At 41.5% G+C, this 26,678-nt stretch overlaps 1 protein-coding gene across 3 annotated transcripts in view; it reads right to left on the reverse strand.

Annotated features, from left to right (window-relative positions):
* Positions 1-26,678, reverse strand: part of LOC119885789 (filamin-B) — a 71,823-nt gene that overhangs the window by 4,158 nt on the left and 40,987 nt on the right. Inside the window, exons 16-46 of one of the 3 annotated variants that reach the window (XM_038696015.1) lie at positions 23,319-23,442; positions 21,438-21,598; positions 21,201-21,291; positions 20,948-21,102; positions 20,658-20,775; positions 20,345-20,424; positions 20,018-20,203; positions 19,574-19,888; positions 18,022-18,139; positions 17,334-17,534; positions 16,906-17,079; positions 16,617-16,779; positions 16,367-16,527; positions 14,537-14,828; positions 13,889-14,042; positions 13,583-13,772; positions 13,252-13,499; positions 12,226-12,309; positions 11,459-11,564; positions 11,131-11,271; positions 10,124-10,252; positions 8,501-8,674; positions 7,943-7,963; positions 7,463-7,621; positions 6,885-7,088; positions 6,080-6,232; positions 5,732-5,854; positions 4,083-4,349; positions 3,395-3,532; positions 3,196-3,311; positions 7-139 (exon numbers count right to left, since the gene is read on the reverse strand). In XM_038696015.1, the coding sequence (XP_038551943.1) occupies positions 7-139; positions 3,196-3,311; positions 3,395-3,532; positions 4,083-4,349; positions 5,732-5,854; positions 6,080-6,232; positions 6,885-7,088; positions 7,463-7,621; positions 7,943-7,963; positions 8,501-8,674; positions 10,124-10,252; positions 11,131-11,271; positions 11,459-11,564; positions 12,226-12,309; positions 13,252-13,499; positions 13,583-13,772; positions 13,889-14,042; positions 14,537-14,828; positions 16,367-16,527; positions 16,617-16,779; positions 16,906-17,079; positions 17,334-17,534; positions 18,022-18,139; positions 19,574-19,888; positions 20,018-20,203; positions 20,345-20,424; positions 20,658-20,775; positions 20,948-21,102; positions 21,201-21,291; positions 21,438-21,598; positions 23,319-23,442 (4,879 nt within the window). The remainder of the gene's footprint in view (positions 1-6; positions 140-3,195; positions 3,312-3,394; positions 3,533-4,082; positions 4,350-5,731; positions 5,855-6,079; positions 6,233-6,884; positions 7,089-7,462; positions 7,622-7,942; positions 7,964-8,500; positions 8,675-10,123; positions 10,253-11,130; positions 11,272-11,458; positions 11,565-12,225; positions 12,310-13,251; positions 13,500-13,582; positions 13,773-13,888; positions 14,043-14,536; positions 14,829-16,366; positions 16,528-16,616; positions 16,780-16,905; positions 17,080-17,333; positions 17,535-18,021; positions 18,140-19,573; positions 19,889-20,017; positions 20,204-20,344; positions 20,425-20,657; positions 20,776-20,947; positions 21,103-21,200; positions 21,292-21,437; positions 21,599-23,318; positions 23,443-26,678) is intronic. The other 2 variants (XM_038696016.1, XM_038696017.1) reach the window with 2 other exon arrangements.

Here is a 26,678-nt window from a genome sequence, read left to right on the forward strand (position 1 = left end):
ACTGACCTTTTTCCAGCTCAGTGACGACGCACTCCTCCAGAGCTCCAGAGGGGCTGTGGACTTTGGCCGCCATTTTGCCCTGCGCTCCATTCAGACGCACCGCAAAGGATGCTGGGTGATTCACCTTCAAACCAGACTCCTATCAACGTCAGACACAGAGTCAGATTACAGGGATGAAGAGGTTAACAACAGGAAAGAATCACATCAAAACATGCATATAACAACTCTCTTTTAATTAGTAGAAGTAATACAAACAACAGTTTTTATTTATAATTTCTTCATTTATATTTGACATCTTCTACTCTTACCTGAGCCCCTGTTGGTGCAGCTCCAGCAGACAGAGGCCAGTGTTAAAAGCAGAGTTGGACCAATTGACTACACTACAATCTTGCAGTGTTATAGTACAGTGTTTAAGGAAGTACTCAATAAATCTGACATGGTTTACAGCATTTTAGACTCTTAAAAATTCTGATATTGCTGGCTATTCATTTTTATGTTAACATTTTTGATAAAGAAGAATTGACATGAAGAGCTGTACCGAGTGGGACATTTAAAGTGTAAAAAATGAACTTGTTTGTGCTCTCTGGTGGACAAACTATGTAATGGGGATACGGTTGTTAAATGACCTCAACCGTTCCTCTGGTATTTCTGTACAGATGTCTTGTTATGCAAGTTTACATGCATTATCAGGGTGGATAAAAGAAAAAGTTTTATTGCTAATTTATAACAGAATAAAATGTAGTATGATAATTTATTATGGTATTAAATGTTGCAAAAGCAACTGCACAAGAATTGATAAAATACATTTCTTAAATTGGCAAAGTTACTGTAATCTAATCAAACAATACTATTTTGAATCTGATCAGACATTTAACAGCTTTCTGTAGTTGACTGTTTTAGGTACTCCGTGCCAATTCTCTTATTGAGGCTAGGGCTGCACAATTAATCTGATCGCAATGTCATGTGCGATTACAAAACCGCAAAAAGTATGCGATTTAATGAAACAGTAAAAGTGTGTGAGACAAAGAAAACAGAGAAGGAAGGTTTTTATGTTTGGCTCGTTGGCCATTTAACGTTGAATCGGTGCATTTTGTTGTTCAACATGTTCAACTTTTCATAGAGCCAACGTGCTTGTTGGTCACTTTTTGTCAACCGGCCAATCACAACCTGGATGGGGCAGGACAAGTTTGACGTGCTACAGCAAATCATTAAATGTTGAACAACATGATTATTGACCAGTTAGTTCTTAGCATTAACAAATTAGAGACCAATGGTAGAGCCTTTTGCTTGAACAAGGATTAAATTTAAAAAAACTCACAAAAATGAAACAGCTATAATAGTTTTAATACTCAACAAGTGGTAAAAAAGTATACTATTATATAAATTTAGTATAAAATGTAAACTGTTAACTAAACATTATACTCTTCATTTAATATACTCATGTACAGTTCCTCCTCCAGGTTGTGGATAGAGACTCTCCAGTAGACAGATGTACATCGAGACAGGATGCAAGTATGCCAATATTTGCTCCTTCTAGCTGCCTCCTCTGTAGAGCAACACACTCCCCATGTTCTGTTTTACTTATTATAAATGTTGTTTAACTTTGTTCAAGTTGAGAAATACACATTTCAAACTGTCAGTATTTCACACATTCCTTGATAATTAAGCAAATAGACTCAAATTACCATTTATTCCATTATAATCAAATCGCGTTATTGACTTTCTTTAAGTCATGCTGCTCTAATTGAAGCTTAATAACTAAACCTAATTTAAGTATTTTGTAATTAAGAGAGCAGCACTTTATCTGTTGACTGTACTATAAGACCCACATTTAACTAATACATGACAGCGTTGCAGACAGAGCAGAGGTTCATCTACAGCTACAGACGGGAAACAAACTACAGTCTCTAAAAGCAGGCGATTCGCTGTGGCCTGCCTCCGTCTGCTGTAGCTAGTCAACCAGGGAGCTGACGATGCTGATGAAGATGATGGTGCTGTTAAAAGCCTTTAAATGAAACACAAGAGAAACACCAGCAGTTCCACACCAGACAGAAGAGGGATGACCAGAGCCAGGCAAAAAACGGGATGATTTCCAGACCAGTACCTGACCTTTTCTCTTGTACCACATTGTGACAAAACTTCATGAAAAGCTTCTAAATCTCATCATGTGTTCAGTAAATGTCAAAGAAATCTGTCTTTGACATTTTATTTGTGAAGTCAACATTTTGTCCTCAGGGTGATGCTAACAGAAACAGCATTCAAAATTGTTTCAACTCAACAATAAACAATTAGTTGGTTAATCTATTAGTCGACTGGTGCAGTCTTCAACAACTATAATAAATCCATTCATTCTTTAGGTGTGATCAACAAAAATGCTGATCATCTTTGGTTCCAGCTTATCAAATGTGAGGATTTCCTGATTTTTTAATTAATTAAAATTAATTTCAATTGACATTTTTCACTTACATATTATATAAAAATGGTATAATTAATTAGTGGTCAATGAATTAAAGCCCTTAGAGCCTTTTGTCCAAAAAAAGGATGAACCATTTCTATTTTTGACTCTCCATGATATTTCCTTTAGCACCACTCTGTGGTCAAAGTGTCAGTTTCACAGAGAAACTCTGCCTGGCTGTGGTCACATCCATGAGGCCAGTTGCATAAAGAAAATCCAAATACTTTTACCATCTGTACAACTGGGTTTGACTGATATGGGTTATTTAAGGCTGGTGCTTAGCCAGACTTAAATGTTGTTTTCAGTTTTAAATGTAAAACAAATTCAGGTGTTGAGAGTCTACATGTATTTTCTTCTTGTTGCAGTGGAAACAAGAAAATACATGTATTGTATAAATTACATCTCTTGAAAATACACTTCCTCATAGACGCAACTATGACCTGTGTTGAGTTTTTAAACATCACAAGTGGGATTTGGGTGCAATAATCTGCCAGACGGGTCTTTAAAGTGGATTTTTTAACCAGCAGCAGTTAGAAACTTGATGATCCCAATATGAATTAACATAACTTGTGTTTGATCAAAAATCCAAACCAGTCGAACCATTACACCCAGTTCATCTTCTCTGTTTGGGAGAAAAAGTCTGTCTTTGCTCCTGGCATCACATTTTTATGCAACTGTGCCCCAGCACCCTTAAACAAGGCAGGGTAGGCCGAGTGTGGAGGTGTCTCCTCATGCCTCACCTGAAGGCCGGCAACAGTGAGGCGCCGAGCGTCGTTCGCTGGAGCAACAACGGGAACAAGGTAGGGGCTGTCAGGTATGTGCTGATCGTTAAACTTCACCGAAATCTCATAATCACCTGGAGAGGAGGAGGCGAGAATGTAACTCAAAGAGATACGTCTGTGAACAAACATCAGGGTGAACTGTGTGTATCTTGTGTACCAGGCTCCTGAGCGATGTAAGAGACGCCGCAGGATCCGTCCTTGCGGTCATCAAAGGAGATCTCCGCCCTGCTGGGTCCCTCCACGGCGATGGACAGACCACCAGCCCCCGCCTCCCTCATCCAGATACTGAAGTCAGCTGGTGAAAGAGAGGATATAAGAAAACTTCAAATCCACAATACACAGACTTCTGTGTTACAGATTAGGGTTAAATGAGGCTGGTGTTTGTTATTGATGAGAAATCCCATAAAGAGACTAAAACCAACGCTCTATGTCCGTCTTTTGGAGTTCTCTGGCCAATCTGTGGGACTCAGTTTGTCATAAATCACAAATGCATAATGTTTTTCTTTTTTAAGCGCAATAAAGCTAAAATCTGTGGCCATTTTTAAGCAAACATTACTCAGTCGGGACATTTTATGGGGACTATATGCCAACATGTCACCCAGTGCAACAGTGTGACTCACTCGTGTTTTCAGTACTTATCAATGAAGCTCTGTGGTACAGATGAATACATCAGGCTTTTAGATACACAGACAAAACAATCAATTTGGGTTTTTGTCTTTTCATGGGATTTGTTGATAACAAAAAAACAGAATATCACCAGATTTATCCTTGTAGCTCAGGCAGGTAGCTCTGATGGGGGTTAGGAACTAGGCAATACATGTATTCAATGTAAAGAGTGTGTGTACCTGGCACTCCTGCCTGTGCTCCCTCCAGTCCCGGACCTCCTGCTCTCACCTTGGTGGCCCCGCCCTCTCCCAGTGGCCCCACAGTGAACTGGAAGGGGCTACCAGGAACGTGCATACCCCTGTACTTCACGCTCACGCTGTGCACACCCATCTCCGTGGGCACAAAGCGCACACAGTAGGTGTCGTTACCCACTGCAACCAGATCGGCGGGCTGCCTGGCTCCAGAGGGGGAAGTAACCTCGGCAGTAACATCCTGTATGTCGATCGCTGCAAAGAGAGAGAGTTTTATTACTTCTTTGTGTACTCGCTAAATGATTTACTGTTCACCTTATCCTGTAACTCTTAATGATTGGTTCTTAGCATCTTTTTAAAGCTAAAATAAATTGAATTTGGGGTGGTGGTGAAGAGAGGAGACGACAAGAACAGGAAACAAAAGGAGAAAAACAGGATCAGGTGGAAGATGAAATAAACGGGAGGAAGACATGATCATGAAAAGGTAGCATCTGTTTTTCCAGTTAATCACATAACTGATAAAACCTTTCTCCTGCAGTGCACTCTGCTGATCCAACAGAAAACTTTACAAATGTTAAATATAGCAGGGTTGACCATTACATTGACACTCTTGTCATTATTACAAATAATAAATAAATAGCATGTAGCCCTAAAACCAAAACAAAGTAAAGCCGGAAACAGATGAGGTATATTTTCTTAAGCTTTCTCTCACACACAGCAACTTATTAAAAGCATGTTGCAAACCTTTTGCTGCCAACCCCATCATTTCCCCCCCCTTAGGGCTCTACAACGCACCCTCCACCCCGGCACCACTCATCGAGCTGCGGGCATCAACGAGCCAAACACCCCTCGCTGCCCTTGTGCCCCCCCGCCAGCACCAGACCGGAGAGGCCAGAGATGAGGCGGACACGCCCAGGGGAGAGGCTCTGATCCTGGGCAACGACAGAGTAACGAGTCCCACGGCCGCTGGATCTTCCAGACCAGCGGAGGGAGCAGTAGTAGCGGGAGGGGGAGTGAGAGAGGAGCTGCCGAGACAAGACCAGGAGGAACCAGCTCACTACAGGAAGGAGGACGACGAAAAGGGGGAGGGGGGGACAGCAGGAGGAGGAGAAGGGAAGAAACGATTGGAGACAGGGACAGATGGCAAAGGAGGAGTAAAAGAGGGAGTCATGGTGGAGGAAGTGGGAGAAAAGAAAGATTAAGGAAAGAAACAGAAGGCAGGAAAGCAGAAAAACAACAAGAAAGGCAAAAGAACAGAAATGTGAAATTGAAAAACAAGCAGGAAGCAGGGTGAGACAAAGAAGGATAAAGAAGAGGGAAAGAAAGAGGAAAAAAAAGACATTATGAAAGGACAGAAGACTTCAGTCAGTACAGCGCAGCAGTAAGGGACAGACAGAACCAAGAGAAAGTTCAAAGAGGAAATAGTTTTAGAAAAAGAGGATGAGCAGCTCTGACGCAGGATGTTTTCAGTCTGAAGGTTGTCTTCAGATTTCAGCCTGAAAGAACGCGGACAGTCTGTGCCACATTGAGGCAAAATGCTATTACTATTTGAGCGTCAACAGGGACGGTAGAGGTAGGACTGCCAATCAGACGAGCCGTCAGATTAGCAATGTAAGAAAGCTTGTGTGTGTGTTTACCTGGTATCTTCAGACTGAGGTCACACACACTCCCCACGCTGGCAACGGATGCCGCCCTCTGCCGTCGGGTGATGCTCTCCCGGATACGACCCTCTCCTGTCACCCGCACTGTGAACGGACTTCCTGTTGGCAAACACATACACACCAATATACGTCTGAAAACACGTATTCTTTTATAGTTCATTAAAAATCACACAGAACAGAATATTTAGGTTTTCTTCCTAAAAGTACCTGACCTTTAATCAATAGCGTGTTTTCTAGACAAGGAATTGTAACAAATGGTTGTTTCATAATCTTTTTTTCCCCCCACCAACATTGAATCATTAAAGGAAAATCATTCATTTTTACCAGGGACGTGTTCCTCAGCGAAGCGGATTGAGACGATGTAGTTTCCTGGTTCAGTAGGACAGTAGGTGACGCAACATGTCCCATCCTCTATGTCCTCTGTCTGGATGTCCACCTTACTGGGACCTTCAACAGCCAGAGCCAGACCGCCATAACCTGTGGGCACGCGCACACAGATATACAGTAATTATAAGCTAACACTGGCTGGCATCGAAAACAGATGGCTGTCAGACTTGTGTGATGTTATCATATCCCCTAATTTCCGAAATGATCTTAGTGAGTACAATGTAAGTGTAATAAATACAATATTACTGATAAAAGACAAGAACCTTCAACCAAGAGCCTACATAGGTTGTACGTAGGTATAGCACTGCTTTGAGCTAAATGCTAAAGTCTGCATGCTAACATGCTGATGTTTAGCAGGTATAATGTTTACCATGTTCAGCATGCTAGGATTTTGTAATGAACACTAAACGCATAGTGAAGCTGATGGCTTGAGTTTTGCATGTATTTGGTAATAAACTAAAGTACTGTACAAACAAACTTTGGCCCGATGGTGGCGCTAGATATAAGGTCAGAATCCCCAAAGTTATTACAGTTAATCCTAAAATGGACATGAATGTATACCCGATCTCCTGACAAACCATCTTATATTTCCAGAGACACTTCTTAACCACAAATGTTGAACCTCATGGTGGCGCTGAAGTTGCCATCAAGAAACCATTGCCGCTTGCATGGCTAAGAAAGTTTAACAAAAAAATGTTAACGATTAAATACAGGTGTGGTGATTGAAGTCCTGTGTACTGACCAGCCTCGCGTGTGTCGACCACAAAGCTGGCGTTGGTGAAGGTGGTTCCCTGGACGAGGCCGTCACCATGAGCTTTGACTTGGCTGGCATTCCCAATCTCAGACTGGACGACCATAATGGTGATGGGACTGTTGGCCACATGACGGCCGTTCTTCAGGATGCTGACCTGGTGTTCACCCACCTCGCGGGGGATGAAGGAGATACCTGGGAGCAGGAGAAGAGAGTAGGGAGATTGACAATTTAGAGGAAATGAAAAGTGGAAGAAGAAAAGATGAGGGAATTTGGAAAATGAAGGAAATGAGAGGAAGGACAGAGGAAGAAAAGAAGCAGAAAATGAAGATCAAGAAGAAGGAAGGAGAGAGGGGAAGATTATGAGGAGGAGGAAGAATAATGGGAGAAAAATGAAGAGGAGGTGGAAGAGAACAGGTAATAGGAAGCATTGTGAAGGAGGAGGGAGTGGAACAAAAGAGGAGATGTAGGAAGAGAAGAGGGTGGATACGGATCCAAATTTACACATAAGAAACTTTATTTACTTGAAATTAATTAGTTTTTTGCGTGTTTTTCTGTTTGTGTATTACCGATGTGGTTATTGGCCATCCTCTTCAGCAGGCAGGGCTCGTCCCGGCCGGATGGCGACTTGATGCTGGCGGTCAGCAGGCTCAGGTCCGTCTCATTGATATCCAGAGAGAAATCTGCCGCCGAGCCCAGTTTGATCTGAGAGCGCCGCTGGTTGTCCTCTGAAACACACAAAACATACATACACAGAGGCAAGACACCCTTATGAAATTTTAGCTCCTCGGTGAGTACAGCTTGAATATAGCAGAGTGTGACTTTCCATAAATCCTGCACTCAAAAGGAAAAGCAAGTATTTTCAGGAAAATTTATTTCAAGTATCAAAAGTAAAAGCACTTCTGATCAGTTATTACTGATGCATTAAAGCATAAGCAGCATTTTAATGTTGCTGCTTTAATTAATAATGCTTCATATGTTTGTAAAATGAGACCTTCTCAGGGCAGTATGTGGATGTACAAACTGTGCTTAATTGACATCTTTCTCACCATTTTGTTGTTTTGTTGCATCTGTTGGGGCAGAACAACTTATTAGTACATAAGATTTGGTGACACATCATGTAAGTCACGGTACAGCTCCAGTCAACGTATATCTATGTCTAATCAGCCAGAGCAGTTGCATATTAAAGGCTCTGCACACCCACACAGGTGTTTTCAAAGTAACTACAGCGGCCATATAAATGTAGTAGAGTTACAGTTAGTATTATCTTTCTCTCAGAAATTAAAAGTGTAACATATAAAGTAGCATAACATGGATACAAGTACCTCAGAAGTACAGTAATTGAGTATATATCCAGTTTCAACTCGATGTATTGAATGGGCACCTTTGGTCATTCTAAGTATGGACTTTTTCTTGAAAGCAAATGTACATTAAAAGAAAAACAACTAATCACCTAACCAGAGGGCCTTAAAACAAAAATATGAGATATTTTCATGTTCTTTCTACATCATAAATTTGTTTTGCAGTGCTGCTGTCAAGGTCTTGGATCATTGATCATTAATAATCTGCCTGTTTGTGTAGCGGAGTGTGTCGCTGCGGACTCTCACCGGTGATCTTGGCAGTGAACGGGCTGCCGGCGATGTGATCGTTGTTGTATTTGACCAGAATGTTGTAGTCTCCGGGCAGAGTGGGCAGGTAGGTGACGCTGCACGTCCCGTCCTTGTTGTCCACACAGGTGATCTCTGCTCTGGACGGACCCTCGATGGCCAAGTCCAGACCACCTGGACAGACAGACAAATTGGTCAGACAAACTGAATATTTGAAACTGGAAATTATTGATTTACTAAAATCTAAACAAAAATAAAACCCCTTTTCCAAAACACTGAATAAATAAAATTTAACTGCTACATTTATACCATTACAAATATTAGTACTGCAAATACTGTCACTACTGCTGCAAGTACCGCCTCCACACCTCTGGAGGATGAGGGAGAAATGAAAACATTATTGCACGACACCAAAATAGTTTTTGGTCTGCTAGCTACTACAACCTACAAGCTAGTGATCACGGGTGGTTACATTTATTTAGATGACACTTTTATCCAAAGCGACTTACAATAAAAGGGCATTTAGCCATGTGGATACAACACAGAAATAGCAAGAATCATGCAAGCACATTATCTTCATCAAATATTCTGTGCTACGTTTAATCATTGGAGAATCTCTTATTTGATGGGCGTGGTTAGCTAGACATCCCAAATCGCATTTGATTCGATAAATATATGTATATGCCCCTGAGTTCAGGAGAGGTTATGTAAAAAAAAGTTTTGCAGGAGGAGAAAATAGAGGGATGGTTCTCATGTCACCCAGTCTTTAAACACACGTTTATTAATTTGAGTATTCTTAACATGAAAATGATTAAGTTTCACTGTAAAACCGAAACTATTTTTGATTACTTATCTTAAACTCGGGGTGGTTACATAAATGTATCCAACTGTGATGTGGGTGACGAGCCAACATCATAGGAAGACCACACTTGGCCGTTTGATCGCGGGTAGCTAGCAGAGCAATATCACAGTAGGAGGTGTGTGTTTGGATTTCAGCTGGTAAAACTGTAAAAGCAAATGTGGCCAACAGTCCTCAGCAGCTCAAAAGCTCCATATGCCTCCACAGCTTCGTATAGCGTCGTCTGTTCACTAAGCCACGTGACTTCTGAGCGATCCAATGACATCTAAAGATTTTTATTCAAATCTGTCTAGTAACTAAACCCTGCCCAGATTGTGTTTCATGCTGAGATACTAGCTAAAGAAACTAACTTCTGTTTCACTGACTTCAAAGAACAAAAGAATAATTATATATATTACTTTACTTGTGCATCAATTTATCTACAGAGAGACTTTATTCACCTATTATATTCACCTTCACAGGTTTTTAAACAAAGTGCTTTATCACTAGGTTTACAAGGCTTCCTAAAAAAACAAAACTTTACACTTTGGGAAAACATGTTTTCACTGGACAGTATTGTTTGGTATCATGCAGCGTCAGGGTCCATTTCTGTCTGCAACTAAGGAATGTTAAAGACAGATATCTATACTGTTAGGTTGCAGCCACAAATGAGCAACTTTAACAAATACCATGAACACTAAAACATTTGACTAATGTTGTCATCACGGCTCCTACTGTTGTCAGACAACAACGTACCAACTCTCCTCCTCCTGGAGCCAACGTACCTTCAGAGGCCTCGTCAGTGAAGACTGTGAATGTGGCCGTCTTGTTAGCGACGCCATAGCTCAGACCAGGACCGTAGGCTGTGACATTGGGACTACTGGCGTGGTTCACATAGAACTGAAGGGGAGACTCTGCAACAAACACACACAATAAATATCAGTACAACACAAAGCATTTAAACTACAGGTAAAGTAAAACCTGACTCATGCTGGAGGCGTTTCAGGAATCATTTACTTTAGTGTACTTTGGTTTGGGCTCATGATGCAGGAGTAAGCAATTCATTTATATTGTTCTGTTAAATTTGTGTCAACAGTTTGTGTTTGTCCCTTTCCTGTTTCTACATGACATTGTACATAAAGCCAGGTTCATAAAGACTCTTTTTCCCCAGTTTAGTTTGGAAAAGATTGACTGGCCTGCACAGACATCAAACACCTCTGGGATGAACTGTGAGTCAGATATTATCATCCTAACATCAGTGTACCTCACTAATTGACTAATGCTTGTAGCTGAATGGGAGCGACATGTTGTGGAAAGACCTCCCAGAAGTGTGAAGGCTGTTAGAGCAGCAGATTAACGCCCATGATGTAAGAATCACATGTTCTAAGTCACATATGGCTGGAATGGTCACGTGTTCACATACTTTTGGCCATGTACTGTATAATAAAGCTAAAATGGTGACATCAACCGCACGCGTAAGCTCAGGGGGTGATGTCACCGCCAGGCTGGTTGTTAGTTTTCTCCTGCAGATCCCCAACACACATACACACACTTTTTAATCACAAATATAAACACACCTTTCTTACTTAGCTTAGACACAGACCTAATCACTCAAACGCCTCTCCATTTCAGCCTGACTATTACGTTAGTGTCCAAACATCCTGACGTTGATGTCAGACAGCAGGCTGCAGTTCTCCTGCTGCTGGACACCAGGTGTCTCCATTTCACCTTTCTAACACTGACAAGAGAGCTGCGTGCGTGTGTGTGCGTGTGCGTGTGTCCGTGCGCTGACCTGGGATGTGTGTGCCGTTGTATTTGATGTGCATCTCGTGCAGGCCGGCCTCAGTGGGGGAGTACTGCACCGTGACCGTCCCATCCAGGTTGTCTGAGATCAGCGGCTGAGCTGATTTACCTGAAGGCATCAGCACCTCGCCTGAGAGAGAGAGAGGGTCAGAGTTAGAGACAGATTCCATATGACTTTTCTGTTATTATATATTATTTGATTGAGTTAGATTCAAAACTGCCATTCAGCCTCAGCTGTGCTTCGTATTTAGTGCTAATTAGCAAATGTTAGCATGCTTAACTAGGATGGTTAACCATGGTAAAGAATTATATCTCACCGGTGATTTCTCCCTTCCTGAAGGAGAAAGGTATCACCATGTCGAACGGCCTGAAGCCACTTCCATTAATGCTACTGCTGTTTGGCGTGTAGCTGTCTGATGTCACCTGGAGAAGACAGAGAGTTTAAAGCATCAAACAATAAAAGCAACTTCCTGGCCAACTCGGCAAACTGCATTAGAAACATGCTGCTGCTGCACCGAAGCCCCGCTCCCACACAGGGACATCCTGCGAAGTGTAGTGCAATGAAGTAGGAGGAAGAGGATGATGATGAGGTGACTGTGATTCAGCCACAGTGATGAAGAGTGCACTGAGGAAGAGGGAAGAGACAGAGAGAAACCACCACAACACACCCCCTGCAGGAAAGAAGAAAAAAAAAAAGAATCCTGTAACCGTAGCATAGCCTTTATATTAATGTGTGTAGATGTTTGGTGCGATCCCATTGGCTGAGAAAAGAAAAAGAGAAGCGATGACATGAAGGAGGCAAAGCGGGCGAGCGAGTACACGTTAGAATGAAGAGAGAGAGGGGTCAAGTTTTAACCAGCAGCCATTCACCTGCAAGAGGGGAGCAGTGTGTGTTTCTATGTGTGTGTGTTTTGTTTTTGTGCACAATGTGCCGAACAAGTTTTGTTAGGGTCATTTTAACAAAATCACAAGTGCATATATGGCATGTTCAAGCTAGTGCGTGTATACACAGCAAGTGAGTGAGTGAGTGAGTGAGTGAGTGAGTGAGTGAGTGAGTGAGTGAGTGAGTGAGTCTTGGGGGTACCCAGGGCTGGAAGCCAGCTCCAGGGGCGCCGGCCTGTTGCTGTCGAGACTTCTGCTCCTGGATCAAGGGTACCTCATCAGTAGCCTGAAGACATTACAGTAACGGTTAACATCTGACCTTGTGCGCGCGCGCACACACACCCCCACCCAGCTTGCTCCATCCACTCCCTCTTTGTGCGTAAACATGGAAGTTCCTCGTTTCAAGCCAGTTAGCGTGAGTCTACAACTTGTCATTCGTCCATTCATATCATCATTTGGGTGGAGTGAATATTAGAAACACCTGCCAGTGCATTCGCTACTCCTTTCACATTTTTCATTCAAATGTCAAAATATTACTATTCTAATTCATAGCTTTCATGCTTTCCAAAATATTCTAGGTTATCCAGGAATCTTTTGCATTCAAGTAGAAGTTCAACATCACCACAAACTACATCCTCCAAAATGATCATAAAGTTGATTCCACATCTATAAAAACTGTTAAAAAAACCATTATAATATAATGGATGTCTAAAAATGGTTTTCTCATACATGAGAGACACAAGTGTGTCTTACAGTTTACTTGTTCTCCACCACACAGTGACTATGCGTAGGGACAAACTGTGGTGAAGGGCAAGTGTGTAGAGACTGGTTTGGGAAAATGCGACACACACAAACACACACACTGACAGACTCCTGTGGCCTTGTGGGTAAAGTGTGTAACCTAAAGGCGCAGGGTTAGAAAGTTCATCTGCATCCACCTTAATTAATCAAAAAATATTTATTTTTTGAACCTGTGGCTGCCTGGAAGACACAAACACAAATCTAGAACCACATGGACCGTATACACGAGAGTTTAAAAATACAGGTACTCTTTTAAATACTGAACCCATCTTGGATCCCAAGTCAAATCAATAAAGGCAAACACAGTGAGATCCCCATCTGTCTCATGTCTTCAGGATGCAGCAGATGACCACCTTGGCTTAAGTGAACCCATTTTGGATCCCTAATCAGAGTGTAAAAAACAAACAATTCTGCATCCCTCCCTCACCATGACTTTGAAGGGACTGCGTGGGATGTTTTCCCCTCCGAAGCGGACGTAGATGACGTAATTTCCAGGTGCCGGCGCCGTGTAGAAGATGTCGAAGGTGCCGTCCTCGTTCTCCATCACCTCGGCCTCCACTTCGCTGCCGTCGGGCTGAACCACTACGCAGCTCACCTTACCCTTCCCAGCACCCTTAGCGTTCACCACTAGGCCCAGTTCCTCGCCAATGGCCACCGTGGGGCCCACACCTGGACCTGGGGAGGGAAGCAGGACGCTTTATTAGATTTTTTTTTTTTTCCATTTATGTTTTTTCATGCGTTCATCAGTGGTCACATACCGGTGACTGTGCACTTGCTGGCGTCTCCGGTTGCTGCGGCACGGACTCTATAAGGTGATGCAGGGATGTCATCACCACCGTATTTTATGACTATGTTGTACCGGCCCGCACGGTCAGGGATATAAGATACCTGGTATGTACCGTCACCATTGTCAATGATACTGGGCTGCTTAGGTTTACCATCCTGGTCCTGAAGAGGAAGGAGGGAAGAAAAAGGAAGGAAGACAGGAGGACAAAAGTTAAAGTGCGATGTCTTCTTTTCTTTGTGTGTATAATTGGAATTGTGTGTTTATGTGTGTTACTGACAGTTATGAGCACGCTCAGTTGGCCCTGGCCAGCGTCCTTGGCGTCGATACTGAACTCGACGGGAAAACTGGCAGGGACGCCACTGGTTAGACCCGGCCCGCTGGCTCGCACTTTGCTGGCATCGTGAGTTGGCAGAACCCGGAACTTGAAGGGACTGAAGAGACCACAGACACCGTTACCACAGACACTGATCCTCAGGGACAACATGCTCCTGAGTGTGGCACTCACACCACAAACACTGCAGCCACCAAAAACATGCACTTATTTATAAATGAATACCAGGACCAGAATACAGTGGAAAACAGAACTTCTGCTGGAGCACAAGGCAAACTTTAAATAACATCTTCTAAATTTCCCCCCAATTTAGTTTAATTTTGTAATAAAAAGGAATTCCAAGTTTAAAAAAAAAAAAGAATGTAGAGATTATTACTCTACAGCACAACAAAGAACCATTGAGACACCCTCTGCTCAAATGGAGATAAAAATAGAAAACTAATGACAAACCAAACAAAAAGGAAAAGCCTTAAAAAAAACAAAAAAAACAAAACCCTTTACCACAAATTTTGCAAATCTGATTTAGACTTTAAATTAAACAACTGACTCCTGAAAGAGACTATTGCTTCCCCAACATGCAGTACTGCTCTGTACCTGCGTGGGATGTCCTCCTCTGCGTACTTGACAGCCACAGAGTGCGGTCCCTCCACTGTTGGAGTGTAGGACACCATGTGAGTCCCGTCCCCGTTGTTGGTCACCTCCACGGGAACTGCGGCGCCTTTAGGGGCGGTGACTGCCACAGCCAGTGGGGCCACGCCCGCCTTCCTGCAGTCCACCGTGAAGGATTGTGGGATATTGGCCCTAACCCCTGACCCCACACCGGGACCAGACACCTTGACCTTACTGGAGTCCACCACATCCTTAACTGGGACCTTGAATGGACTTCCTGGAAAAAACAGGAAGAGGAAATGTCAGTTTGAGCCACAAAAACAAAAGGAATGAAAACAAATACTTTGTGTGCTACAGATATGGCTAATTAGACCAACAACGTTAAATATTTACGATGATATAGAAACATTTTAGTTTTATTACCTTCACAAACACCATCATGTTGCATATATTATTTTTTTTAACTAGTTACCAAAGTTGATGCAAGAAATTGACCATGTATTGTTGTGAAGACAGCAGACAGAATTTAGTCCAATGTTACTTTGAAAAGGATATTTTTAATCACTTAAGGGTGTTTTAATATAGCACATTTCTACTTTCATCTAATTTCAGCCACAAATGTCTGTCAGTCCACCACTTTGCTCCAGATTGAAAATAGCTCAACAACTACTAAAAGGATTTTATGAATTTTTGTACAGACATTCATGGTCTCCAGAGGATGAATCGTATTTGTTGATCCCCTGACTTTTCCTCACCATGAGGTCAAAATGTCAGTATGGTCCTAAACCTAAAATACATGCAAAACTAATGACATTCCCATCAGCTTCTTTGTGCTATATAGCAATCAAGCTATTTGAAGACGTCAATTTAGGCTTCTGGCAAGTTATAAGCCAAACGAGAAAACGAGAAAATAACCGTCTTATTATTCGATAATGAAAATAATCGTTAGTTGCAGCCTTACTGTGGCTATTGGCCAATTGGAACAGCTCTTTAAAGTTTATCCTGGTGATATATTTTTAAGATCTGGGCAACATGGTTTCTGGGTAATGTGTTTTTTTTGCATCCTGAAGCTTTGTGTACCTTCAGCAGAACCACAGACCAACAGCGGTCTATGAAAGTTGGCGAACAAGGAAACGTGCTGAGCTTTTCCTGAACCAAGTCACAGCTTTTAAACTTCAACGACATCTTTAAATATTAAACTTAAACACTCGCCACAACTTCTATCAGCCAATAACACCAACAACATACTTTTAACATAAACATCTTTTAACACCAGTGGTTGATTATAGGCAGAAATGAGGGCAAAGCCAACATAATGTTATAACAAATTCCATAAAAAGACCCAAACCAACAATAAATTCATCCTTTTAACTATTTTCTGTATGTTATTCCTCTGTGCAAGCTTTATTGTTGAGCCACACTGCTGAAACGCTGTAGTTTATTTTGACTCAATCCCATATCCACCATCCTGTTAACACAAAAACTCACTAGTGCACCTACCGATGCACAATTTAATCCTGTTTGAGCAATGTTGGTAAAAACTACGGTGACCAATTGTTTAAGGAAATTGAGCCTTTTTGAAAATAAAACTACATAGAGATGCTTTTACAGATTTACCACCAAATGTGCTTCAGACAGGGCAGGAAAGTCAACATATTGTTTGGTCTTTTTATGGAATGTGTTGATGATACAAAAATTTAGAATAACACCGGAGTGATCCTTTAAGATACAAACAATCTTGCCAATCTTAAAGTTACACAATGGCATTAGTCGCCAGCAGAATACTCCATAAAAGTTGAAACATCTAAATCTCACCGGGGATGTGCTCTCCTCCATAAGTGATGTTGACGTCGTAGAGGCCGGGAGTTAAAGGAACGTACTCTACGCTACAGCTGCCATCTTTGTTGTCTTTGCAAGACATCTTCGACTCTGATGGACCCTCCACAGTGATGCCGAGTCCGCCGATACCTGCCCCTCTGGTAAAGGATCAATACATCCAAAATTAGCCATGAATAAAAACTTGTATGCTTTCAAACGGTCTCTGCACGTCTGCTACCAACAGTACCTGGTGACAATGTTGAAGTTGTTGGGCTTGTCGGTCAGAGCTTGTTGGAGCCCGGGGCCTGTAGCCACCACCCGGCTGGGGTCACATCCCTCCAACACAGAAACCCTGAACGGGCTCTTGGGAACCGGTGTGTCGTCATACAGAACGTGGATGCTGTGGACACCTTAAATACAAACCAAAACAGAGAGCAGCTGATGACTGAGTTTTAGATCACAGTAAAATAGTTTTTATGCTTTATGTTTAACGTGCATGTTTTTCTGTCTTGAATCTTGTGCAGCAGGTGTTTTACCATTCTCAAAAGGAGTGTACTCGACCCTGTAGGTCCCATCGGCCTTGTCGTTGACCAGACAGTCTGTCAGCGCTCCGGATGGGTTCCTGACCTCCGCCTTCACGTGTTCGCCACCTCGCCGGGTCAGAGAATGGGCGTCCACAGTGAACTCTGTGGTGGCTTCTCTGAAAATACCTGGAGGAGAGGTGAAATATGTAAGACCAAGAAAACAATCTATATGAACTGCTTACATTTAACATTGTGGACTACGGATTTAGCTTGTTGTTGTGTTATCTCCAGCATTCCTTAAACAAAATGTAAAATGTTTAATGATCGTTGTGTTTATGTGAAAGCACAATATAAGGAATTTGCGTGCATGAATGCCTCCCTTTCTCACTAACTACTAACTAAACAGAACTACACACAGACTCAGATGGACCATAGTGCACCTTTTCCTTCCACTCCAGGTCCGAACACTTTGACCGTGGAGGTGTCGACAGCAGGATCCACCATCACCTTGGCAGGGAAACCAGGGACGGTCTTGCCCCCGTACTTCAGCAGCAGGGTGTACATCCCAGAAGTCAGGGGGACGTAGGTCACAGTGTAGGTCCCGTCTTTGTTGTCCACCACCTCTGTCTTAGCTTTAACACCTGGAACAAACAGTCAAGTTTTTACACTTATATCACAGAACTGAACACTTTTGTAGAATTTGGTGAACCATTCTTGTGGTTTTCCACGTCCAGCAATTTCTTTAGGTTATTTCAATGTGAAGTGAGTCTCAAAGGGGACATCTTGACACAAAACTGGGACCTGCAGCAATACAATGGACAGTTGTATTGATCTTCTCATGTTACTTATGTAAAGTGAATTAGCATATTAAAATATGGAACTCTGCCTTTAAAATCATACAGGATGATGACTGGTATCTACTCGCAGCAAGGTTCAAGTGTTTGCATCCAGACTTGCACAGAAATGAACTGAAACCAATGACTGCCTAGACGAAATTAAATATATATTGCAACTAATGGATGTGATTTGTAGTTAATGGGATGAAACATGTAGAGCCACCAGTATGCTTGTGTTTAGCTTATAGTGTATATACTGGCTCCAGGTGAATCAAAACAGTGTCGGTTTTACCAGAGCCTGGTGCAGAGCCAGCAGGACTGCTCGGAGAGGAGTCTAGTGCAGCCTCCAGGCTGAGTTGTCCTGGTCCGGCCCGGGAACAGTCTACATTCACCACACTGGTCTCTCCAACCTGCACAGACACAACCAGCTGGATCAGACTTTATACTGGCTACTACTGCTAAATATTGTAATGGACAGTTTCTTGTTTAAACTGGCAAAGTATCAAAGAAAATATAATTTTTGGAAATCATAGCTGAGAAGTGGAACGGGATGGAAGTAATTTTCTTTTAATGATCTCAATGTTCACTAGAACGCACTGGTGTCTTCCTGAACGATCTAACGGTGATATCATTTTGATGTTCTTGCCATCACTTTGAATTATTTTAACTGTTTCTGAAAAAATGTTTCCACCAGTTTAGTATGGTGGATGGCTCTTAATACTAAGAAACCCATGAGCCTCTGAGCAATGTACGAATTTAAACTGCTGAATGTTCAGCTCGCCGGTCTATCTTCTTCTCTGGACCCTCACCTTGCCTGTTTTTATGCCCGATCCTAATGCCACCACCTTAGAAAGGGCATCTGGACATCAGCTTTGAATGTCAAGCGCAGGATGTGGACCCCCTCAAACAGGATGTTAACTAAGTCAATTTAGGTTTTTGAAAAAAGTGATGGGGATTTTTCCACTGTCTGACAAGTTATATACCAAACGATTAATCAAAAAACAAACAAACAAACAAACAAACAAAACGGGCAGATTAATCGATAATTAAAATAATCAATAGTTGCTGCTTTACTGTTGCCCATTGGTGGAAAACATTGTCCTGGCCTGTCAGTGATGCTGTGCATCACGGACCTCAGTGAAACTCTATATAGCAAGTACTAATTGCAACAGCTCTATAAAGTTTATCCTCCGTTTAAGATCTGGGTAACATGGTTTCTGAGTAATGAATTTTCTGTCCCTCTAGCTGACGCCTTCACACAGCAGAACCACAGACCAACAGCGGTCTATAAAAGGCGGCAAACAAGGTAACACGCTGAGCTTTTCCTGAACAAAGTCAATTAAAATGAGTTGCAGCTTTTAAACTTCAACCACATCTTTTAAACGTTAAACTGAAACACTCGGCACAACTTTTATCAACCTATAAAATCAAGAACATCTTTTTAACATAAACCAAAAAACATTAACTGCATCCTTTAACATCAGTGGTTATTTATAGGCAGAAATGAGAGTAAAGCCTGCAAAATATTCAAAATTAAACTGCCTTTAGGAAACAGACGTGAGGGATCAAAGTGGATGTGTTCGTGGATAACAATTCAACACTGCCATTGCCAAATCATACCACAAGTTTTCTTAAATTGATTAGAATTCATCTTCTGACAATCATTAATGTCCTCAGAGCTGTAGCAAATTGAGACGCTTAATTGCTCTAGTTTTAAACAAAACCTCAATGTGATAACTGAATTTAACCAAAACGGATCCAAAATCTGTTCAGTGAACTGATTTTAATTGGTGAAAACTCTTTGGCCTCAGCTCGCCGGTCTATCTTCTTCTCTGGACCCTCACCTTGCCTCTTTTCAGGCCCGACCCGGATGCCACCACCTTAGTGGGGTCAAATGGCATCTGAACATCAGCTTTGAATGGCGAGCCTGGTATGTGGACCTCCTCAAACAGGATGTTAACCAGATAGTCTCCGGGCTCGGTGGGCAGGTAGGAGACGGAACAGGTCCCGTCACCGTTGTCTGAACACTCGATCTTGGCCTCGGTCGGCCCCTCCACCGTCAGCCCCAGACCTCCGGTGCCAGCGCCCTTGGTGTCAATGGTGAACTCTGCCGGGTTTCCGACCAAACCGCCCTTCAGACCAGGACCAAACGCCTTCACCTGGAGGGGGGACGAGAGTTGTTGTCACTCAAAAAAGACCACAGGGCATAACAACAAGATCTTTTTTCTCTACAACCACGTTTCCTTGCCTCCGTAAGAACCGCCTTAAGGATTAGATGCTGATGTTACCTTGCTCGGGTCTGGAGGCAGCTGGGCGTCCACAGGAAAGGGGCTCCCAGGGACGGGGTGTCCATCGTAAGTCACGTTGACAGCATGGACACCCTCTTCTGTGGGGGTGTAACGGACCAGACTGACACCTGCTTTACCAGGCTGAGGCTCTACTTTACAGGGTACCGCCCGCTGGCTGGGACTCAGCTAGTAACACACACAAAGACAGTGAGCCTGGGGATATTCTGTATTTTTAATTTGTTAACTAATCCCATGAAAATACAAAAACAAACAATTAATCTATCCTAATAACAAGTGTTATCAGCTATAGCATTCCTGGACACTCACCACTGCCACCTCCAGGCGACCTTGACCGCCTGCATGCTTTGTGTCCACCATAAATTGCTCTTCCTGATTGACCTCCGCTCCTAAAAGACATTTATCAATTTAACATTAATGTAGAAATGAGTATTTTCAGGTCCTAGAGAGTCCTCAATCACTACTAAATACTTATTTTGTAAATTATGAAACAATCTTAGAGTTTGGTAAATGAATTCACCAACATTTTTTTTTTTTTTACATTTTAAATGTTTGCTAACAAGTTACTTTATTACAGTTGGACAGAAATCTAGCTGGACGCAGAGAGAGACTGATTTCTTACTTCCATCCAGGTTGTCCACGGCGACCTTGTTCAGATCCAGCGGAGCAGCGACCCCGACGGTGAATGGGCTTTTGGCGATGGGATCTCCTCCAAACTTCACCACAATCGTCATCTCCCCCTGCAGACACATGCAACAAGTTACTTCATTTTAAAAGGACTTGATAAGAAGACAGTTTGCAGAGTTGGTGTGTTTAAAAGTAGCCTACCTATTTAACAGTTGCGTGTTTTAAGTATCTGTAAGATATGATGTACTGCTATTAATTTGATGTACAGCTGAGTATTTGCCATACCTGTTGTGCAGGTGTGTATTTGACAGTCTGGGAGTAGTCATAGTTGTCAATGACTTCAAAGTCTTTCACAGGGGAGGAGAAGGAAACATCCAGCGGTGCTTTACCAGCTCCTTTAGTCAACACTGTGAAATGAGTCGGCTTACCGCTCTCTACACCTGCACAGGTAGAGAGATGATCAGAGAGAGGGAGACGAGTAAGTAGAAGCAAATTACAACAGATGAAACGTGCGTGTGCGTATGTGTGTATGTCTCACCAGTGCGAGCCAGTCCAGGACCCTCAGCTTTAACCTTCGATGCATCGTGGGATGGATCGACTTTGACGTGAAAGGGGCTCTGTGGAACTTCCTGTGTGGGAAAAAATAAATAAATCACTGAAATTCATCAGAGCAAACTGCTGTACATGTTTATTTTTCCCCACTAACATCTTCACAGATGTATCCAGAGATTAAAACCTGAAAACTTCTAAGCTGAGTATGTGTGTGTGGTTGTACCTTGTCAGTGAACAGGATTTTAACAGTGAGTCTTCCAGCAGCAGGAGGCATGTATTTGACAGTGAACGTATCGTTGGCGTTGGGGATGATGTCAAAGTCCACGTCAGCCTCTTTGTCACCGACCATATTGGCATCACACTTAATGCCCACGCTGACATCACCTGGATGGATGGACGCACACACAATGTAAAACTGCACAAAGCAGAAATGCAGAGTTGGAGCAAAAAGGAAAGCTCAGACTTCAGTGTTACAACCATATCTTTGAAAGAACGCAAGATTTAGGAATTAGAAGGCATACAGTATTTATTCTTCCACTTGCTACTGTTACAACGAGCATTTCAGAGAAACTAGACCCGTGGTGGCGGATGAGCGCCTTCTCCCTTTCAAGTGACACTGACTGCCACAGGGGGGAGCCATTTGTTTTCTGCTGTTCATTCATTTCATTAATTCATGTCAGAAACACTTTGCCCCTGGGATGATGTACTGTCATAGCCTCTATGTAAACAACCATGCAGCATAATCTGCAGCAGACCTGAGTTGTCAGTCACAGCAGAAGAATTCAAAGTATGAGAGGAATGAAGCAGGAAACCATGTCAGACAACAGAAACAGGTCAGATTCTTCACCGACTGAAAATCTGAAAACTCCATCTCTCTCTCTCTCGCCATTTAGTACATGATCATACACAATCAAGTCAGAGAAAGCCAACACTTGAAAGAAAATACTTCAGTTGAGGCAATATTGTTCCATTTGAGGGATCATTACATAAAAACTGTTCAGTATCAATACTTGCTGGCTGCAGGCGGCTCTAAATGCTGCGTTAAAGTACAATCAGTGGTGGAAGAAGTATTCAGATCTTTTACTTAAGTAAAACTAGCAATATATCAAGGTAAAATGAATCCACTACAAGTAAATGTCTTAATACTTAAGTAGAAGTATTAGCAGTTGAGTGTAAGTTAAAATACTCATTAAGCAGTAGCATTCCCCCTATCAGTGTGATATATTAGTGGATTTTTACAATTTTATTACAGAATGCACTGATGTTTATGCAGCATATTATGTTGTAGCTGGTTGAAGTAATGCCAAGTTTTACTACTCTATAAACTACTGGATAGTTTATTCTTTAATCAATACACACACATAATATATTTTATAATTGATCTTGTATTTTGAATGCCAAAATCTTGATCTTCAAAAATAAACTACAGCTACCAAATAAATGTAGCAGAGTAAAAAGAAAAATATTTAATTTTGAAATGTAGATGGAGAAGTAGGATAAGCATAAAATGGAAATGCTCAAGAAAGTATTTAAGTAGAGTACTTGAGTACATGTACTTAGTTATGTAATGCGATGTAGATCCAGAGTCAGAGTAAAAACAAAGCATAAAAATTTTCACATTAACTTCTCAAACCCACTTCTTCCCACTTCTGTTTGTTCCACAAAATCCTCACTTTAACAGCTGAATATGCTACTTTTGGCTTCAGAGCTATGAAGAGAAAGAGAGAGAGAGAGAAATGTACTGAAAACATGGATAAATAGTGGTGTGAGTGAGCGAGTGAGCGAGAGAGATGCTCTGCTCGGGAAGGTCAGAGCGATGAATTTCCCGTCAGGATGTTTCTGCCTTGAGATCATCGCCAGGACACACCAGGGGAAGGAGTGTGTGAGAGAATCATTCCCAGACAATATAAAAAGGTGACTGTTGGTGTGTACCTGGCAGAGAGTGTAGAGTACACAGACAGGTGTAGTGTAAGTGTGTGATTTTGTGCGTGTATTGTTCTGACACAGATGGAAACTGCTGTCACCAAATAAAACTGTCTTTGGGGATTTCCTGTCTTAATCATTACTCTGCAAGTGCGTGCGCATGTTTGTTTGTGTGCGTTACCGTCTCCAGCTCCTGAACAGTCCACGGTGAAGTGTGTGGGCTCGTTGGCTTTCAGTCCGGTTCGCTCCACTCCAGGACCGAACACCTTCACCTTGTTGGGGTGGCTGCCTTTACCCACATTCACCTACAAGCACCAACAGGAAATGACATCATTTATTTTCACTTAAAAGAAATTTTCCCCACATAGATCCTGTGATGTTTAAAACAGCACAGCAGGTATGAATTAACACTAACATGTAGTTCCACAGGGCTCCATGCTGGATCCACTACTTTTCTTTATATATTTCAACACATAATATAATATGGTCTATTGTATCTTATGTGGCTAAATTCTCTAAAGTTTAATTTAAAAAGTGGACATGCCGTAGTATTCTAGGTAAAAAAAAAATATTTTTTTTAAACACAGCTGCCCTTTTTTTCCCTTTTCTATTGCTTCAGGGGGCCTTATTTGTACACAGGAGCCCCGAGACATGCCAAGAATTATATATAAGATATTGTGTCTCTAGAAAGCCTGTGAAAGTTGTACCAGGCTTGTGGTACTTAGAAAGCATTTAAACATTGTACAATTTGTCATTCTTCCTAAATGTGATATTAAAATAAAGTGTACTTCGGAACTTGATGTTTTGTATCGTTTGGTCAAAAACAAACAAAGATGGTGTTCAATTGTTTCTCCTTAGCTTCTAGACAAAAATGTTTGTGTATGAATACGTTGCAAAGAACAATAATACATAATCATCACTTCACGTCTCACACACGGCTACAGAATGTTTAATGTATACGTGTAGTGATATTTAAGGTAAGTGTTTTTAGTCAACTGCCTCTTTTCTAATGTGATATCCTGATGAGCATTGTAGTCGCTCATATTTCTCAAAGTCACAAGAATAATTCTGAATACAAAGAAAATGAGAGAGCTTCATGCTGATTTAAAAGACAATAAAAGATTATTCACTAAACTGAATCTAAAAACAACATCAAGGTTACACAAGTCAGAAAACTAAAATCGAAAATGAACCAAACAACACAGTAAAACATTTAAATGAAATGTTAGAATTTATTTTGAAAACGCTTCAACTTCCACTTAGGGTGATTTAAGTGAATGTAAAGAAATGACTTTGGACAGCTGATGATAAAGGTGCAACATGTTAGTTACAGATTCACTCAATGATCAAATGTACACATTGTATGTATGCGTGCACAAAAATACATTGACTAAATAAACTTTTGGAAAACAGTCCCAGTTTTAACATATTACACAGATCAAAGATCAATAAACTCACCTGAAAACTAACAGCCAGTCTGGAGAGTGCAAAGCATTTATCTAACTTGCAATTTGAGTTTATTTATCAGCCGTCTTCTTCCATGTTTGTATTTAAAGTTAAAAACCAAAGGCCAACAAAAGTTTTATCTGTCGACCTAACTAAAATCTCACTTGACCCCTTAATGCCAACGCTGCAGACGATTCCAACCGGATGACCTTAGAAGACCTCCTCTGGAAGTGCAGTTCTTACTGATGCAGAGCAGGTTAACAGCATGAATTTACGTGTGAAAGTCACCAAAACCTCTGGGCAGATTTATCCCAGTGAATCCAGTAAAATTCCACTGCAATTAACTGATTTTGGTCTGAAACTTCACTGTAATTAAATGCTGGTGTGTTGTGTGAGCCTGCTTGCCTGCACAGAACAATAAACATTATCCTGTTTGCTTCAGGGAGGATGGCTTGGATGGTTTTTCCTTACAACCAAAACTGATTAACTTCAATTTTATAATTTCTTACTATCAAAGCCCTTTCATTAAATCAAACCTGGTCAGCAAAGGTAAGTATTCTGTTTACATGTTGTTTTCTGTCACAACAGTGGATATTAGTGACACTGAGGGTCAAGTCAGCTTTGGTCAGATTTCCACCACGAACTTCTCTTCCTTTTAATGAAAAGGTGTCACTGTTGTATGTTCCCAGCAGTGCTGAGAGCTGGGTGTGACTGTTTACTTATATCCATCTCCTGAATCAACACTAAAGTCATACAAAGGTGCAGTCGGTGCAGCCTGCAGGCTGCTGCAGCTCACAACAAGCCTGCTGAATCATCGGTGACATCAGCTTTACAACATGGAATAATACCTTTTAGACAAGTACAAACTTCCCTGGACCAGTTGAAATTATTTATGGACCAAATATTTTTGTTAGTTACGTTACAGAATGTTCTTCTTTAACTATTAATGCTAAGAAATGGTTTGTACAAATATTATGAGGAATTGTCCAGATCTTAATACAAAACAAGCATATTTAATAATTTCATCACTAATCAATTTCCAAGCAGCAAAGTCTAAAAATAACCCCAACAACTTCAAATTGGCATCAATTCCTATCTTATATCTTTTGGACTTTGTACCTCTGTCGTCTCAACACAAAGAAGGGAATGTCTTAGCAAATTCCTAAAGTCTGCTGGCATTGCCATAAATTCCAGAAAAGCCCTCAAATGCATATCTAGATAAATCTAAGGTGGAAGTTTCTCATGAGACTTATTTTCCCTGCGGGTGAAACTATAAAAAGTGAAGACAGCTGATAAATAAAAGTTTGAAACTCAGCAGCAATAACTAAAACACACATAAATCTCTTATATTGTGATAAAAAAAAATAAAAAAACCCCCACTAAAGGTGGTTACAGTGCAAAGATGACTGGTGAGTGCACATCAACTGTAAAATGAATACCTTTTCACTGACTTTGTTTGTTTATATAATTTAATTGACAGTTTTGTCCTGAGTAGACTTGATGATAGAACATCTCTCTATCCCTTAATCAGATCATCATAAGTGAGGATATAATGAGGAGCTCCGGGGCCAGAGGTCCCTGCACCTCAGAGTTACCAAAAAAGGGAATGTTATGGGTATTTTCGTTATGGGTAATTTTCTATTGCAATAGAGGTTAACTTCACAGAAAGGGAAAAGGTTTTCATTTAACAGGAACAAAATGTATTACATAAAAAAAAATTTAATTATGTGCTGTGAAGACGACAGCAGAGCTTCACTCATCTGAACCTTTCACTTGTAACATGAATCACTACACACACACACACAGTTTTACTCAGTGTTGCACAAGCTCCTTTTAACCAGCTTCACCTGGAGGGCGTGTGACTTGGCAGGTTTAACTCCACAATTCCCACTCGCCTTTGTGCAGGTGCCCTGATAAGCCAGTAGGAGTGGCTAGCGCAGCAATACAGACGTGATCCCTCACTTGCTTCCAACCAGGATAAACTGATAATCAGTTAGTTGTAAAAAATGGACCACGTTGGAGCTGAAATTGCTGAAAAATTAGATTTTTACACTCCAATTACAAATTTTCAAATGGACCAGCAATTAAAGCTCAT

Source organism: Micropterus salmoides, unplaced genomic scaffold (assembly GCF_014851395.1).
Source record: "Micropterus salmoides isolate LMB-PRFRI ecotype aquatic unplaced genomic scaffold, ASM1485139v1 Ms_hic_scaffold_4, whole genome shotgun sequence".
Classification (NCBI taxonomy): Eukaryota; Metazoa; Chordata; class Actinopteri; order Centrarchiformes; family Centrarchidae; genus Micropterus; species Micropterus salmoides.